Genomic DNA, 14,773 nt, shown 5'->3' with positions numbered 1-14,773 from the left:
AACTAGTAAAATGTTGCTGATATCCTGATAAACATTTTACTAGTTAACCACTTTTTGATATCTTTCACAAGAAGTGAGATATATAGGCTCAAAGTGGACGTTCCGGGTGTCGTTCTATTAGAGGTTTTACGGTACCTACTTTCTAGAATTCGATCCTCGGCTCTAGTAATGGATGTGTGTGCTGGGGAAAATGTATTTTCTTGTATCTTGCGATTTCGATCCAAATTAGCATTTTTGGCTTTGTCTAATTATCAAAAAGAAGACGATTATATTTGGTAAATTGAAAATCTATCCCTCTTGATCTTATTTCTATTCAGTTCCCGTTGAACCTGTAATAGAAAGACCCCATTCTGTCAAGTTTGAGCCAATTTATCTAGAATCCTGTTAAAGATATCAAAAAGTGATTATTTGACAGAACACTTTTGATATTATGATGAACAATATATTAGTGAACAACTTTTTTGATATCTTTCACAAGAAATGAGATAAATTAGGTCAAAGTTCAAAGTTAAAGGGATTTTCTATTACAGGTTTTACGGTATCGACCATTGAATGTATTGCTTCAATTACTCGTTTTTTTTTCAAACGGAGAACTTATTTTGGATTTCCTCAAGCAATTTCTCACGGTTTACATATCGGTTGAATGCAGATCGATTTGAACACATATCGCTCTTTTTTCTCTTTCAAAAACATTCGTTTGCGAGATGTGAATGAAAGGGAATCAAGAGAACAAGAAACTACCGTAGTTTGCTATTCAAAGTCATGCCAACATTTCCCTCTTACATACATGTTCCCATCCATCGTATCTTCTTTGCATTATGTGTGCAGTTCCATCTCTTGTCTTGTGTGCCCCTCTTTGTCATAAATTCATACATTTATCGTTTATTTCTTTTTTTTTCTGACAACCAGTACATAAAGAAAAATATAGTTCGCCTTTCGCACTCTCTTTTCCGTTCTCCTTTTCTATTCAAAATTTATTGACAAGCCACACAGCCCAATGTACTGTTTCCTCGATATCGCCATTCCGAAAACTGATAAGAACGCGAATAACTTATTTTTTTGTCGCCGCTTTCTGTTATCAATAGTTCACTTGTCACTCTAATGAGCTTGATAATGAGCAGTACTTCTACTTTTTTGAGCTTCGGTTCCACAGGAGCTAAGAATTGCCGTAAAACCTGTATAGCAGGGTCCCCTAGCTTTTAACTTCGAGTTCAATTATCTCGATTCCTGTCAAAGATATAAAAAAGTGGTCAACTGATAAATTGTTCATCATAATATCACAAACATTTTATCAGTTGACCGGTTTTTAATATCTTGCATAGGAGCCAAGATATTGAGACTAGAAGTAACCATACCTTCGCACAACACTCGTTAAGATGTTTTTATTCTACAATATCCTTCATTTTCTGCCTTCTCTGACAAAATTTTCTGGTACAGTATCAGCCAAAAATTGGTTAATATTATCTAGTTTTTTGAAAGTATCAAATTATGCACGGTCTCCCACAGAACATTTCCGAACTGCAAATTAATTTTTGATCTACAGAAAAAAAATTGGCGCGACCACAATTGCAGATCTAAAACCATAATTTCAGAATTTTTTATCTGTGTAGATTGAAGATAATTCAAATGATTCTTAAAAAATTAATTAGTGGTTATAGACTCCTGTATGGTCCTTTTCCGGAAGAAAAAATTTCAAAAATGGTCATTTTTAAAAGTTTTTTACAGAAAAAATGTATCTCCTCTTTCAGTTTTTGACATTTCTAGAAATTTTATAGCTCAAAAGAACCGCAATAATTTACTCTTCATTTTGTATGGATGAATTTTCGATTCGTCTGATGAAACTTTTCTTATAATCAAAAAACCTCACGAAATTGCACAAAATCGCATTTTTAAGTTGTTTTTTGATTATAAAAAAAGTTCTGTCAGACGGATCAAAAATTCATCTATACAAAATGAAGAGTAAATCATTGCGGTTTTTTTGAGCTAAAGAACTCCTAGAAATGTCAAAAACTGAAAGAGGAGATACATTTTTTCTGTAAAAAACTTTCAAAAATGACCATTTTTGAAATTTTTCTTCCGGAAAAGGACCATACAGGAGTCTATAACCACTAATTAATTTTTTAAGAATCATTTGAATTATATTCAATCTCCACAAAATCAGATAAAAAATTCTGAAATTATGGTTTTAGATCTGCAATTGTGGTCGCGCCAATTTTTTTTTCTGTCGATCAAAAATTAATTTGCAGTTCGGAAATGTTCTGTGGGAGACCGTGCTATGTATGTCTAAAAACATAGTAGATTGTGTTCTATACGTTTACTTTGATCTCCATTATCTCCATTATCACAATTATCTCATCTTCTATAAGATATATCAAAAATCTGCCAATTGACAAATTTTGGTGATATTGTAATAAACGTTTTATCAAGTTACAGATTTGTGATATCTCTTATAGAAATTGAGATAATGGAGCTCAAATTGCAAGTCTAGGTTGACCTTCTATTAGAGTGTTTCGTTAACCAGACGAATCCTAACACTTTTTCTTCGTTTTTAGGCTGTGAATCTAGTTCTAACCTATGTAGTTTCTTCTTCCAATTTTCAAACACTTCAGTATTTTCAGACGCTATGCCTCCATCAACCACCTCTACCTCAAATCCTCAACCCGAACCCCCCAAAAATCCACATCAAGCACCACCACAACATCAGCAAGCTCCACCATATCCTCCAGTCGAGGTGGAACGATTTCTAAACTTCCAAAATCTCAAAGCTGGTCGTCTCCATCTTCTAAACCTCATAGAATCGAATGAAAACGAAGAGGAACTCATGCTCAAATTCCAGGAGTATTTGAGAAATCCATTGGTCGCACAGGTCCACGAGGCACATTGTGAGCAACTTGGTCTGTCAACGTCGTATTTCCAAAGCCCAGGTCCAAGTACATCTGGGACACTTTCTTCTGGCCAACCTACCCCTGCTCCTCCAGCTGTGCCGAAAGGAAACGCTACAAAAGTCATAACAATTCTTCTGGAACGCCTGGAAAACATCGGAAAATGGAAGGTGGAATTGATGACCGATACGCTGATCGCTAATATACAAAATGCCACTACCATAGAGGTGGAGAGCCTTTGGTATGCTACGGCTTTCAGAAAAGTAATTCTATAGTTTTAATATCTAAAAATACATGCATAAGCTTCCAAAACAAAATAAGAATGCTCATCTTGATTTCAGAATGGAGATACACCATCCGTCGACGTTGGAGATCGCCGCCCGGACTCCGACAGACAACGCGCGACTCCGGAAGATTTGATAAGTGCGCAGAAGTTTTTCGATGCGGTTCATTCGGTATTGCATAAAGAAATCAATCGAAGACAATGGTAATATATGTTTTATTCATTTTAGGAAGCATTCTTTCCATTGAAAGTAGTTACCAAAGTCTTAAAATTTCAGGTTTATTCCGAGGTCTTCCACCGCAGCTCAAGCTGAAGTGCGCACGTCTCCTAGACGTCCGTCGATCACAGAAATCATTTCAATGGCCCAACATTTTGCGCCTGATGATTACAATGAAGGATACGAGTTTTTGAAAGATCCAAACTCTGGAGACGTAGCTGAAGCAGCTGAAGTTGAAGGTCAAGGGTAAGCCGCTTTTATTTTTTTTTTGAAAGTTAGGAAAATGACAGAAGGATTTTTTGAAGCGCTGTGAGCCCAAACATGGACGTAGATGACGAAGGAGAACACGAATTCGTTGAAGATCCAAACTCTGAAGGCGAAGATCGTGAAGATGAAGATGAGGAGGAGGCCCCACAGCGAGGGTAAGCTGATTTTTTCGAAATTTAGGAAAACAACAGTAATAAACTTTTGGAACTGAAAAAAAAAGATTCAGACCGAACTCTTCAAAATTTCAGCCAACAGTGGTGGCCTGATGATCATGACTCCGATCGTTCCACAGTCCTCGGGAATGGACTGGATGATAGAAGTGCTGCTGTGAGCCCAGACATTGACCTGGACGACGACTTCTTTGAAGATCCAGACGCTGGAATTGCTGCTGAAGATGAAGATGAAAACGAAGTGAACGCACCAGAACAGTATCCCAACGATGAAGGGGATGCTCCAGAAGCATCTTTCAACCCTAATGATCTGCGAAGATCTATTGATTCGGAAGGAATGAATGAAAATCCAAGAGGATCCAGTATGTTGGAGGAAGACGCCGTTGGATCTTCAAGACCAGCTGGAACATCTCGATCCTACGATCCACATCAGAATGACAGAGAAGACAACGTTGCTGATCAGGAGGCAGAAGGCATCCCTAGAGAAGTTTACAAACCGATTAGTGAGGCAAACCATGTGGAAAATGAAGACCGAGATGAGGATCCAGCTGAAGCTTCTTACTATGTCATCTCGAATGTTCGAGAGGTTGAAGAGGAAGATCTAGAGGAAGGGCTAGAAGAACCAGAAGAAGACTACCAAACAAAGAACCAGAAGACTACCAACTCTGCTGCCACTCCTGAGACTTCAGAAAAATTGGATGGAAGCGAAGGTGGTTCTAATGATATTGAAAGCTACAAAAGTACATTGGAAGCTACAAAAGTATCTAGAAACAGCGAAGCGAATCAGAATGAAGTGACAGGAGGTGTTCCAGAAGAAGCTCTTGACCGTGGAAATGTTGATGAGAATCACCAAAATTCATTCGGATCGGAACATGTTCATCTGGAGGTCGACGTTGATGGACATGACGACGAGGAGGAAGAAGATATATCACAAGAAGCAGTCATCTCTCCACCGGCTCCTCAGCAACCGCAACCATCAACTCATGAAGATCAATGCCTTCCATCAACATCGTCATCAACGTCGTCCACCCACCAGCAAATCCCCTCCGGACAACCTACGGATGCTCCTCAACAACCCTTACACGTGCCGGACACCCCCACAGAAATCAACAGGGCTCTTCTGCAATACACTAACAACGTGGGACAATTGATACTGCAAGAAATGACCGCGAGGCTGCTCGAGGATATACCACTGGCGGACACTGAGGAGTTGAAAAATCTTTGTTCTATTGCAGACTCGAGAAAGGTAATTCTTTAACTTTGAATAACTAGCATAGGAAGATATGTATCTGAAAAATGTTAGACAAGTTTTTTTTCTGAATAAAAAAAGTCCGGCATCATCTCGCTGCTATTTCGCGTTATCTGTGAAAATTTGTAAATTTTTGGTTCATCAGTGACTTCGCTAAGGTCGGCGACCCGGGAACAAACGGACAAACTCACTCACACACAGAATTTGATGATGTTTAAAAGTAAAGATAACAGATCAAAAATGTTTCTCTTAATTTCAGCAAGGTTGTCCTGCACCTCATTACTTCTTAGAACGCGAGCCCTACGACCAACTTCCCATGTCAAAGGATGATCTGGAGCGTGCTGAGGAGTTTTATGAAGTGGTCCTGTCGGCAGTACATCCGGAACTGATTCGAAGACAATCGTAATATTTTTTTCTTGAAATTTAGGAAATCATTAAGACAATTTTACGAAAAAAGGCTTTAATTGAGATACAACGGGATTCTTTTGATTGAATAAGATTGCCAAAATCTTCAAATTACAGTTATGTTCTGACGTCTTCCACCTCAGCTACCAATGGCGTGCAAGAAGAGGTGGAACAGGAAGAAGGCGAGCATCTGCCAGAGCATGAGATGGTTGTTGAAGACATTAATGATCATGATGACGAGGATCAAGCAGGCCCCTGCGAACAAGCTCGCGATAGCTTGGAAGCTCTAAAGACTCACAATGGATATGATGATCAACAAGAGATGGAAATCGACGCTAGAGAAGGAGAGCAATCTGCAGAGGATCCAGGTATGAATTAACAAAATGTTTTGAAAATTATTTAAAACAATTTTCCAGAAAGTTCTGGAGGAAGCGAAGATGGTTCTGGTGATGTCAACCAAGATCAAGGAATTCGGGATGCTCCAGAAGAAGCTCTAAGCTCTGCGATCGATTCGGAAAGTATCATGTTTGTAGCCCCTGAGGTCGTAGATCAAATCAGTCAAGCTCAAGAAGATGACGACGTTATTGGTGCTTCTTCATCTCCAGCTCTTAGAGAATATGAAAGAGATGGCGTGCAAGGCAGAGTCCCGTCCGAATACGATGAAGATGAGTACGATTTCGAAACTGGATTTAGGGAGCCATCGACGTCTTCAATACACCATCGACGTCTTCAATCTCCATACGCAGCTGTGAGAGATGCAGAAGGAAAAGAAGACGATGACCATGATAACCAGGTCCACCCTGGACCACCTGCTTCATCCTATTCAGATCAGCACCATCGAGAATATGAAGGAGACTCGGAAGACAACATCCCGTACGAATACGATGAAGATGAGTACGATTTCGAAACTGGATTTAGGGAGCGATCAACATCTTCAAGACCAGCTCGTCCTTCTCGATCCGATGCTCCACGTCAGGATCATCGAGAAGACGACGTTCCTGAACAGATATTCGAATTGGATCCTTATGCTTTTCGAGCGGACAACGAAGAGAATTTCCTGGAACACGAATACCGATTCGATTGGTATAGTTTCGAAGCGGGCTTTAATGAGCCACCGACGTCTTCCAGATCCTATGATCCACATCAGGATTATCAAGAAGACAACCATTCTGAAGATAAAACTGTGAGAGATGACGAAAATGAAGAAGAAGATGAAGGTCATCGGAAAGCTAGGAATCCGGAGGTGGGAAGGTTGATTCGAGTTGACCAAAACGAGGAGCTGTTCATCCAAGTAAACAACTTTAAAGGATCAGGAAATGATGCGTATGGCCTTAGGGAGAACGGAAATGAAGATCGGGAGCCAGGCCCACCCAGGAGATTCAGAAGAGGATCTGAAGACAGACAAGAAGATAAGGACGAAGATGAATATGATGCTCGAGTTTGGAATTTCGAAGATGAGCAGGAGGTCATGAGGGTTATACGGGAACTGGAGGAGGAGGAGCGACGAGGTAATGATATGTCTGGATGCCTTCCCGTAGAGGACATTTATGAAAGTCTGGAGGATGACCTGACCAGAAATGTAGAGGATTCTTCGGTCGAGATTGGAGAAGAGGAACAGGAGACATCCGTCGGGGAAGATCGGAATCAACAATCCCGAACACTTTCTGCAGTGAGTTTTATAGGAAATGTGGAGGATGCTCCAGGCGAGAATGGAGAGAAGGAGGAGGCTGAAGATCATCAGAGATGTGATCCACGTTCCTGAAATTTAACTATGAAGCGCATAGCAAAATAATCAATTCGAAATATTCATACGATATTTAACCAATATTTCAGTTTTACATAGTTGATTTTTTCAGGAGAAGCCGGAACCATCAAGGAGAGTCAGAAAAGGAGAAGAAGAAGAAGGAGACAAAGAAGAAGAAGAAGAAGTTGAGCATAACAAACCTCGAGCATCCAGAAAAGGCAAGAGACCAGCCACCAACCAGCCAAAGGGAAAAAGGAACCCTCCAAAAAAGAGAAAGACCGAAAATTCGAGCAATAATGATGTGAGTAAAAAATTGGTTTTGGTTATCTCGAATTCTGTAAGAGATGTCAAACAGTGATGATCTCATACAGGCCTAGCCTATACCTGCATTTTGAGCTCAATTATCTCGGTTCTTTTGAAAGATAACAAAAATTTGTCAACTAATAAATTGTTTATCATAATATCACCTATATTTTATCAGTTGACAAATTTTTGTTATCTTTCAAAGGAATTGAGATAATTGAGCCCAAAGAAAAAAATGCGATTTCGTGCAATTTCGTGTGGTTTTTTGATTAAAAAAAAAGTTCTGTCAGACGGATCAAAAATTCATCTATACAAAATGAAGAGTAAATCATTGCGGTTTTTTTGAGCTAAAGAACTCCTAGAAATGTCAAAAACTGAAAGAGGAGATACATTTTTTCTGTAAAAAACTTTCAAAAATGACCATTTTTGAAATTTTTTCTTCCGGAAAAAGTCCATACAGGATTCTATAACCAATAATTAATGTTTTAAGAATGATTTGAACCATCTTGAATCTCCACAAAACCTGATGAAAAATCCTGAAAATATGGCTTTAGACCTGCAATTGTGATCGCGCCAAAATTTTGTTCTGTAGATCAAAATTTAATTTGCAGTTCGGAAATGTTCTGTGGGAGACTGTGTTGTTGTCTATTTTCAATGCACGTTGCGGCCGAAAATTAACACAAAATCGCATCGTCGGTCGAACAGCGAAAACTACAAATTAATGCATGTGCCTTTAAACCTACCGTACTTCGGATTTTTTTTTGCCCCCAAAATTGACTGTTTTTATGTTTTATAAGGGGAATAAATTAAAGATTTATAAGGATTAGACAAAATTAGACAGAAATAAGCGAAAAAATAAGATAAAAAGGCAAAAATTCAACAAATGTTGAGGTACTGTTTAAAGGCGCGTGCAATAATTTGAAAAATACAGTAGCGTTCTCTCTGTGGGCGTTAAGCTCCGCCCACCTTTGTTTTCTCGGCCGCAACGTGCATTGATTTCGGACAAGAGTAATAATCGCTAAAAATCTGTATTCAAAATTTTCATGCGATATTTGACCAGTATTTAGTAAGTTATACATAATTAATTTTTTCAGGACCAGCCGGTACCATCAAGGAGAGTCAGAGAAGGAGAAGAAGGTGAAGAAGACGAAGAGCAGAAGGAGCCCCGATCATCCAAAACAGGAAAGAGACCAGCTACCAATCAGCCAGGGAAAAGAAGAAATCCTCCGAAAAAAAGAAAGACGGAAACATCGAGCAATAATGATGTGAGTGAAAAAATGGTTCGGATTTTTGCAAGAGATGCCAAATAGTGATAATCAAATAGAAGCATACTCCACACGTGCTCTTTGAGCTCAATTATCTCGGTTTATTGGCACTCTTCTAGAATCACGGAACGAAAAAAAATCACGGAACGAAAAATAAAATCACGGAACGAAAGTTTTGGGTAATCCAAAAAAACTTCTATCTTCTTTAGTTTGACGAGTAGTATCCGTAATACTTACTTTGGCATCAATTTTACTTTTTCCAATACCCAAGGTATACTAAAAAGGGTATATCAATTTCTTAAGATACGCTAGTTAACAGGTTACATAGGACCTGTAGAACATCTGAAAACTCAGTTTGAAGCTACATCGAGCAGTTATTGAGCTTGCTGACATTTTAGGGTGTTCCAGATAAAAGAAGCATGGCGTTTCAGCCTGAAAGAGCCTGAAAGAAGTGGTTGAAAAAAGCTTCCTCAACCCAAAAATATCATCGAATTTTGGAAAAATGAAAAATCCGAGGCAAGAAATTTCATGCCACGATTTCTACTCAATTTCGCCCAAGACTATTCTTATTCCGGACCGATATTTTGTCCCAAGAAGACTAATTTTGAATTAGAAAAGATTTCTTCAATTATAGGCTTAGGCTGAACCATCATGTTTCCTTCATGTGGGACACCCAAAAAACGATGGGGTTTGATAACTCTGCTCGTTGCAGCCTCTAACCTAACTCTCATATGTCCCATGATTCTCAGTACATCTGGGAAAGGTCCTATGTAACCTATTAACCATGTACGCTATCAACTAGTGTACCTTAAGAACTCAATATACCACATTTCGGGTGTCATTTTGGATACTGAGCAAAAAAAATGTAATGTCAAGGTTAGATTTCAGGATAGTACTTGAATGAAGGTCCTAGCAATTTTTGGATTACCCAAAATTTTCGTTCCGTGATTTTATTTTTCGTTCCGTGGTTTTATTTTTCGTTCCGTGATTTTTTTTTCGTTCCGTGATTCTAGAAGAGTGCCGGTTTATTTGAGAGATATCAAAAATCTGCCAACTAATAAATTGTTTATCATAATATCACCCATATTTTATCAGTTGACAAATTTTTGTTATCTTTCAAAGGAATTGAGATAATTGAGTCCAAAGAAAAACATCTTCTGTGAGTTTCATAGGTTCACCTGCAAAATGTTCATTCTGAAGCTAACAGCTAAAAAAATCTTTATTTGAAATCTTTATACGGCATTTCAAACAATATTTAGCTTAAAAATAAGTGCATTTTTCAGAATGAACCGGTCAGAAGAGAAACCGAGGCAGAAAAAGAAATAGGAGACGTCGAAGAAGTGCAGGAGGAGCCCCAACCATCCAGAAGAAGCAGGAGACCATTCACCAACCAGCCAAAGGGAAGAAGGAATCCTCAGGAAAAGAGAAAGATCGAAAAATCGAGAAACAATGTGAGTGAAACGACCGTTTAATAAAAAAAAATGAAATTTAGAAATTCAATGTTTTCACCTTGATTATTTCGGTTTCTGAGTCTTTTTATTCTAATAGTAAGATACAAAAATCAAGGTGAAAAAAACAGTTTTCCTTTTGAAAGAACGAGACAACTATATTCCAACTTTGAGCTCAATTATCTCGGTTCTCATGAGAGATGTCAAAAATCTGTCAACTGATAAAATAATTATCATAATATCACCAATATTTTATCAGTTAACGGATTTTTGATACCTCTCACAGGAAATGAGATAATTGAGCTCAAAGTGCATAGGGGTTTTCAATATTTTGGCATAAACCAAGCTAACCAGTGTTAATAAAACACTTTGATCCGACATACCGTAAAACCTGTATTAGAAGTGCCCCCTGTAATAGAAGGGTGCCCATCAAAATGCGCTGTTTAAAATTAATATTTTCCGTATATTTCCAGTCAAAAAAAAAACTCTGGAAATTCCACAATTTCGCAGAAATTTGTTGAAAAAAATTTTTTTGCTCAAAATTTTGCTCACTTCCGGTAAAATTGATAGATTTTCATGAAGTGTTTCGATGATAACTTTCGGAAAATGGCTGGAAAAAATAGAAGGACCGACCCTTCTAAATAGGTTTAACGGGATCAGCAAGGTGTCAAAGTGAAAATTTTGATTTTAAAAAATAGTTTTCAAATAAACCACAAATTTATTTCAGCCAGAAAACACCTCCGAGCTCCTCCCTTTTTCCGAACGTTGGAATAGATCGGAGAATTTACCCGCTTCATCACGCCATCAATATCCAGAACCTCATCCATTCAAAAGAAAAAATTGATGCTTTATTTTTCTTACAAAAATCACATTATATGTATAATTTCTTCTAGTTGCAGTCCTTTTTAATATGTAATTTTTACGGATCCCAACGTTGAGCCAATTTATCTCGGTTCCTGTGAAAGATATTCAAAATTAGTAAACTGACAAAATAATTAAAATTCAATGATAAGCATTTTATCAATTGACCACTTTTGGATATCTTCTTCAGGAAACGAGATATAAAGACTCAAAGTTGACCTTCTGAATCCCTTCAATCCATCTTCTCAGGAATTAATTTCTTTGTACTATTCTCTTTTTGATGGTTCTCATGACCTCCACACACCATCATTTCATTTTATTTCCTCCTCTCCTGTCTTCACGGGTTTTATGACCAATTCTTCGTTTTTTTTTCTGTCTTCTATGTGCTTTTCTTTTTCTATTTCCATGTCCTTTCTTTCTTTATTCTAAGATTCTTCCCCCAAATCGTTTTATATGGTGTTAATTGCTTTTTGTTCCCCTCGTCCCTATGTTCTTTTTTTTATTTCATCGGTTGTTAACTTTGTTTCTGGTTCTGGTCCATAATGTGTAAATTCAATGAATTTTTAAAAGAAATTTTCTCTTTCCGAATGTTCAGATTTTCAGATTTTCAAATGCTCTCAATTTTGAGCTCAATTATCTCGGCTCCTTCAGAAGATATCAAAAATTTGTTAACAGATAAATTGTTTATCATGAAATCACCTATATTTTATCAATTGACAGATTTTTGATATCTTTTATAGGAATTGAGATAATTAAGCTCGAAGTTGACGGTTCAGGTGGCTGGAAGTTTGGAGAAGTAAAAAGAAAATAAAGAATAGAATAATCCCCCTGATCTTTTGATTTATAAAAATGCATAGATTATCGCCGACTGTATTTTTAAGTCGGCATCTTAACCTATAGGAAACCAGAGATCAGGGAAAGTTCGTCGGAAGAAATGTTCTTTGTGGCTTTAGAGTTATTTGGAACTTCTTTTATGTGATTTACTGTAAAAGATCTAATATAATGCTCCTGAAATGTTCAACTTTGAGCCTATATATTTCGGTTCCTATGAGAGATATCGAAAAGTTGTCAACGGATAATATGTTTATCATAATATCATCAAAATTTTATTAGTTGATAAAGTTTTGATATTTATCATATGAACTGAGATATATAAGCTCGAAGTTGACGGTTTGAGTAAAACAAATATGTGATTTATCGTCGAATTTCGGCGTCAGATTTGATCGAACGAGTCTGAAATTTTTCAGGTCTACTAAACAAAAACAGAGCTTACATTTTGTAGTTGACAACTTTTTGCAAATATTCATCCAAATGAGATATACCGCTTGAAAGTGTAATGATCATGAACTCAACGTCAATTCTGGAAGTTTTGGTACTCGGTTGGTTTCAAGTGGTTTATCTCATTTCGATGAATTTTTACAAGAAAATTGTCAACTACAAAATTGAAGCTCTATTGTTGTTTGGTGGACCTAAAACTTTGAAGCTTCTCAGACAAAATCTACTATGTTTTAAGACATTCAAAGTAGACAATTTTCAAAATAGAATCTCATCCTATTCTTACACTTCCAGCTCAACTATATCGGTTCCTATGAGAGACATCTGAAACATTTTAGCTAATTAAATATTGCTGATATTGTGACAAACATTTCATTAGTTGACAGATTTGTGAAATCTCTCATAGGAACAGAGATAATTGAGTCCAAAGTAAAGGCCTTCTAGGATTTGTTAAAGGTATGTAAAGTCTAAAAACCCTAAAATTAACTTCTTCTTGTCCTCAAAAATAGTATCATCAGATTTCATCACTACCTTCCTCTTTTTGATGTCCCCGACTGTTTTATTAGTCTACCGCTAACTCCTTTTCCTCTAACGAGAACAGAACTTTATGACAAGTGTTTTCAATAGGTCACAGTAGTTTTCTTATTCTGTCCGAGATCTATCCTTTTTACGACTTCTTTTTTTTCTTTCAGAAAAAAAAGAGAACTGTGCCAATCGGTTCATCTAATTACCGAGTGATTAATAGCTTTGCCAAAGTCATAAATTATCAGTAAATTTCACTTCCTGTTGGTTTTGATATATCAGAATGAGAGAAAGATAAAGAGAGAGAGAGAGAGAGAGAGAGAGAGAGAGAGAGAGAAAATTTAGGTATATATAACTGTTCTATGATTGAAGAACAAAGTTCAACGGATGTTGAATTTTTCAGAGCTTTCTTTAAAAATCCACAAAACTTTGTTCTTATTTTCCATGTTTGATTTTTGAGTATTTCGATTTTCTATTGTTTTTTGGATGGGTATGACGTGATTAGGGGGTCAGAATGATGTGTTGATGAGAGAAGAAGACTAGAACACATTGAATACTAAAAATCGATGACGTTGAATGATTATCAAACGGTTATCAGATAGATAGTTGGGTCAGAATTTTAGAAGAGTGCCTCTTTTTTTAAGCTTTCGAGATTTCTAGTTTTTTTTTAATTTTTATAGAAACTTATCATTTCAAACTGATTTGTAATCAGAAAAATCCAATTTACAACAAATCGACCTTTCTTCATAAACCAATTTCTTTGTATCTTAAAGTTTGAAACTTTCAAAAAAGTTTTTCTTAATAACTACAAAATACCAAAAAAAAACGTAAAAATGAACATTTTCACGTATCGAGTTGACCTCAAAACTATGCAGAAATTCATGTCAACAAATGATTTGCATAAAAACGATTTGGCAAACCACGAGGGAAAAATTTGCGTCCTCCAAGTTCCCATACATAAATAGTTCGGTTTCATAATATTATTACTGTGAGACGACTACAGGTTCTCGTTGTTTGCCAGCAAATTTTAGATGAACCTCACTCTATTTCAAAGAACCTGGTCGGCAAACGCGCCCCAGCGAACGTCAAAAATAATTTCGCAACGAGTCAAATTTCGTTGGCTGAGGATCAAACTTTAAAACGTTGAGCGAAAAAAGCAAGCGTTGCAGTGCGTTGATTGAAATTAAATAGGTCAAATCCACGTCAACTTTTAAATTATTTAATTTCGCATGGCCTAAAAGTTTTCTGGGGCTCGGTTTTCGACCCGTTGCTGTGAACCCGTGGATTCTTGCCTTTAAAGGTCCCCTTAGGGAATTCATTTGTTCTAAATTCGTTGAACTTGACATCCTTCTAATTAATTTCTAAATTTCTACATTTCTACTTCTCTCAAAAACTGATTTTGAAGGAACAGTACTAGCTTAAAACAAGTATATTAATTTTGTCTATTTTTTGTTGAAACAACTCAATTTTAAAAGCCTAAAAAACTTAATAGATTTTGTCGGATGACACTGGAACTTTTAAAATCTATTAAACAAAAATAGTGCTTCAATTTTGTAGTTGGCAACTTTTTTGTACAAAATCATTCAAATGAAATAAACCGCTTGAAACCAACCAAGTGCCAAAACCTTCAAAAATAGTGCAGTCAAGACATTTTCAAACGGCTTATCTCATCTGAATGACATTATGCAAAAAAAACGGTCAATTACAAAATTGTAGCTCTATATTGGTTTAGTATACTCTGTGATTTCCAGACAAATCGAAAAAATCTGGACCACTTTTCGTAGAGGTTCAAAGTTTGGTATTTTGAACTGAAAATAGGTAAAATCAATTGACGTTTGTCCGGTAATTGTATGAGCCGGTCGCAATTTTTTTCGCTATAAAA

General features: G+C 36.8%; 1 protein-coding gene across 1 annotated transcript in view; it reads left to right on the top strand.

Annotated features, from left to right (window-relative positions):
* CBG19623 overlaps window positions 1-11,077 on the top strand; it is a gene marked incomplete at both ends in the record, with an annotated part of 11,795 nt that extends 718 nt beyond the window's left edge. The window contains 11 exons of the mRNA XM_002646875.2: window positions 2,507-3,145; window positions 3,224-3,369; window positions 3,443-3,628; window positions 3,688-3,804; window positions 3,898-5,065; window positions 5,328-5,470; window positions 5,591-5,841; window positions 5,890-7,218; window positions 7,424-7,518; window positions 10,069-10,236; window positions 10,961-11,077. Of these exons, the coding sequence (XP_002646921.2) occupies window positions 2,507-3,145; window positions 3,224-3,369; window positions 3,443-3,628; window positions 3,688-3,804; window positions 3,898-5,065; window positions 5,328-5,470; window positions 5,591-5,841; window positions 5,890-7,218; window positions 7,424-7,518; window positions 10,069-10,236; window positions 10,961-11,077 (4,359 nt within the window). The remainder of the gene's footprint in view (window positions 1-2,506; window positions 3,146-3,223; window positions 3,370-3,442; window positions 3,629-3,687; window positions 3,805-3,897; window positions 5,066-5,327; window positions 5,471-5,590; window positions 5,842-5,889; window positions 7,219-7,423; window positions 7,519-10,068; window positions 10,237-10,960) is intronic.
* Window positions 11,078-14,773: the final 3,696 nt, after the last annotated feature.

The sequence above is a fragment of the Caenorhabditis briggsae genome (genome assembly GCF_000004555.2).
Source record: "Caenorhabditis briggsae complete genome, chrII, whole genome shotgun sequence".
Lineage (NCBI taxonomy): Eukaryota > Metazoa > Nematoda > Chromadorea > Rhabditida > Rhabditidae > Caenorhabditis > Caenorhabditis briggsae.
Note: the sequence above shows the minus strand (reverse complement) of the source record. Positions and strands in the feature narration are given on the sequence as shown.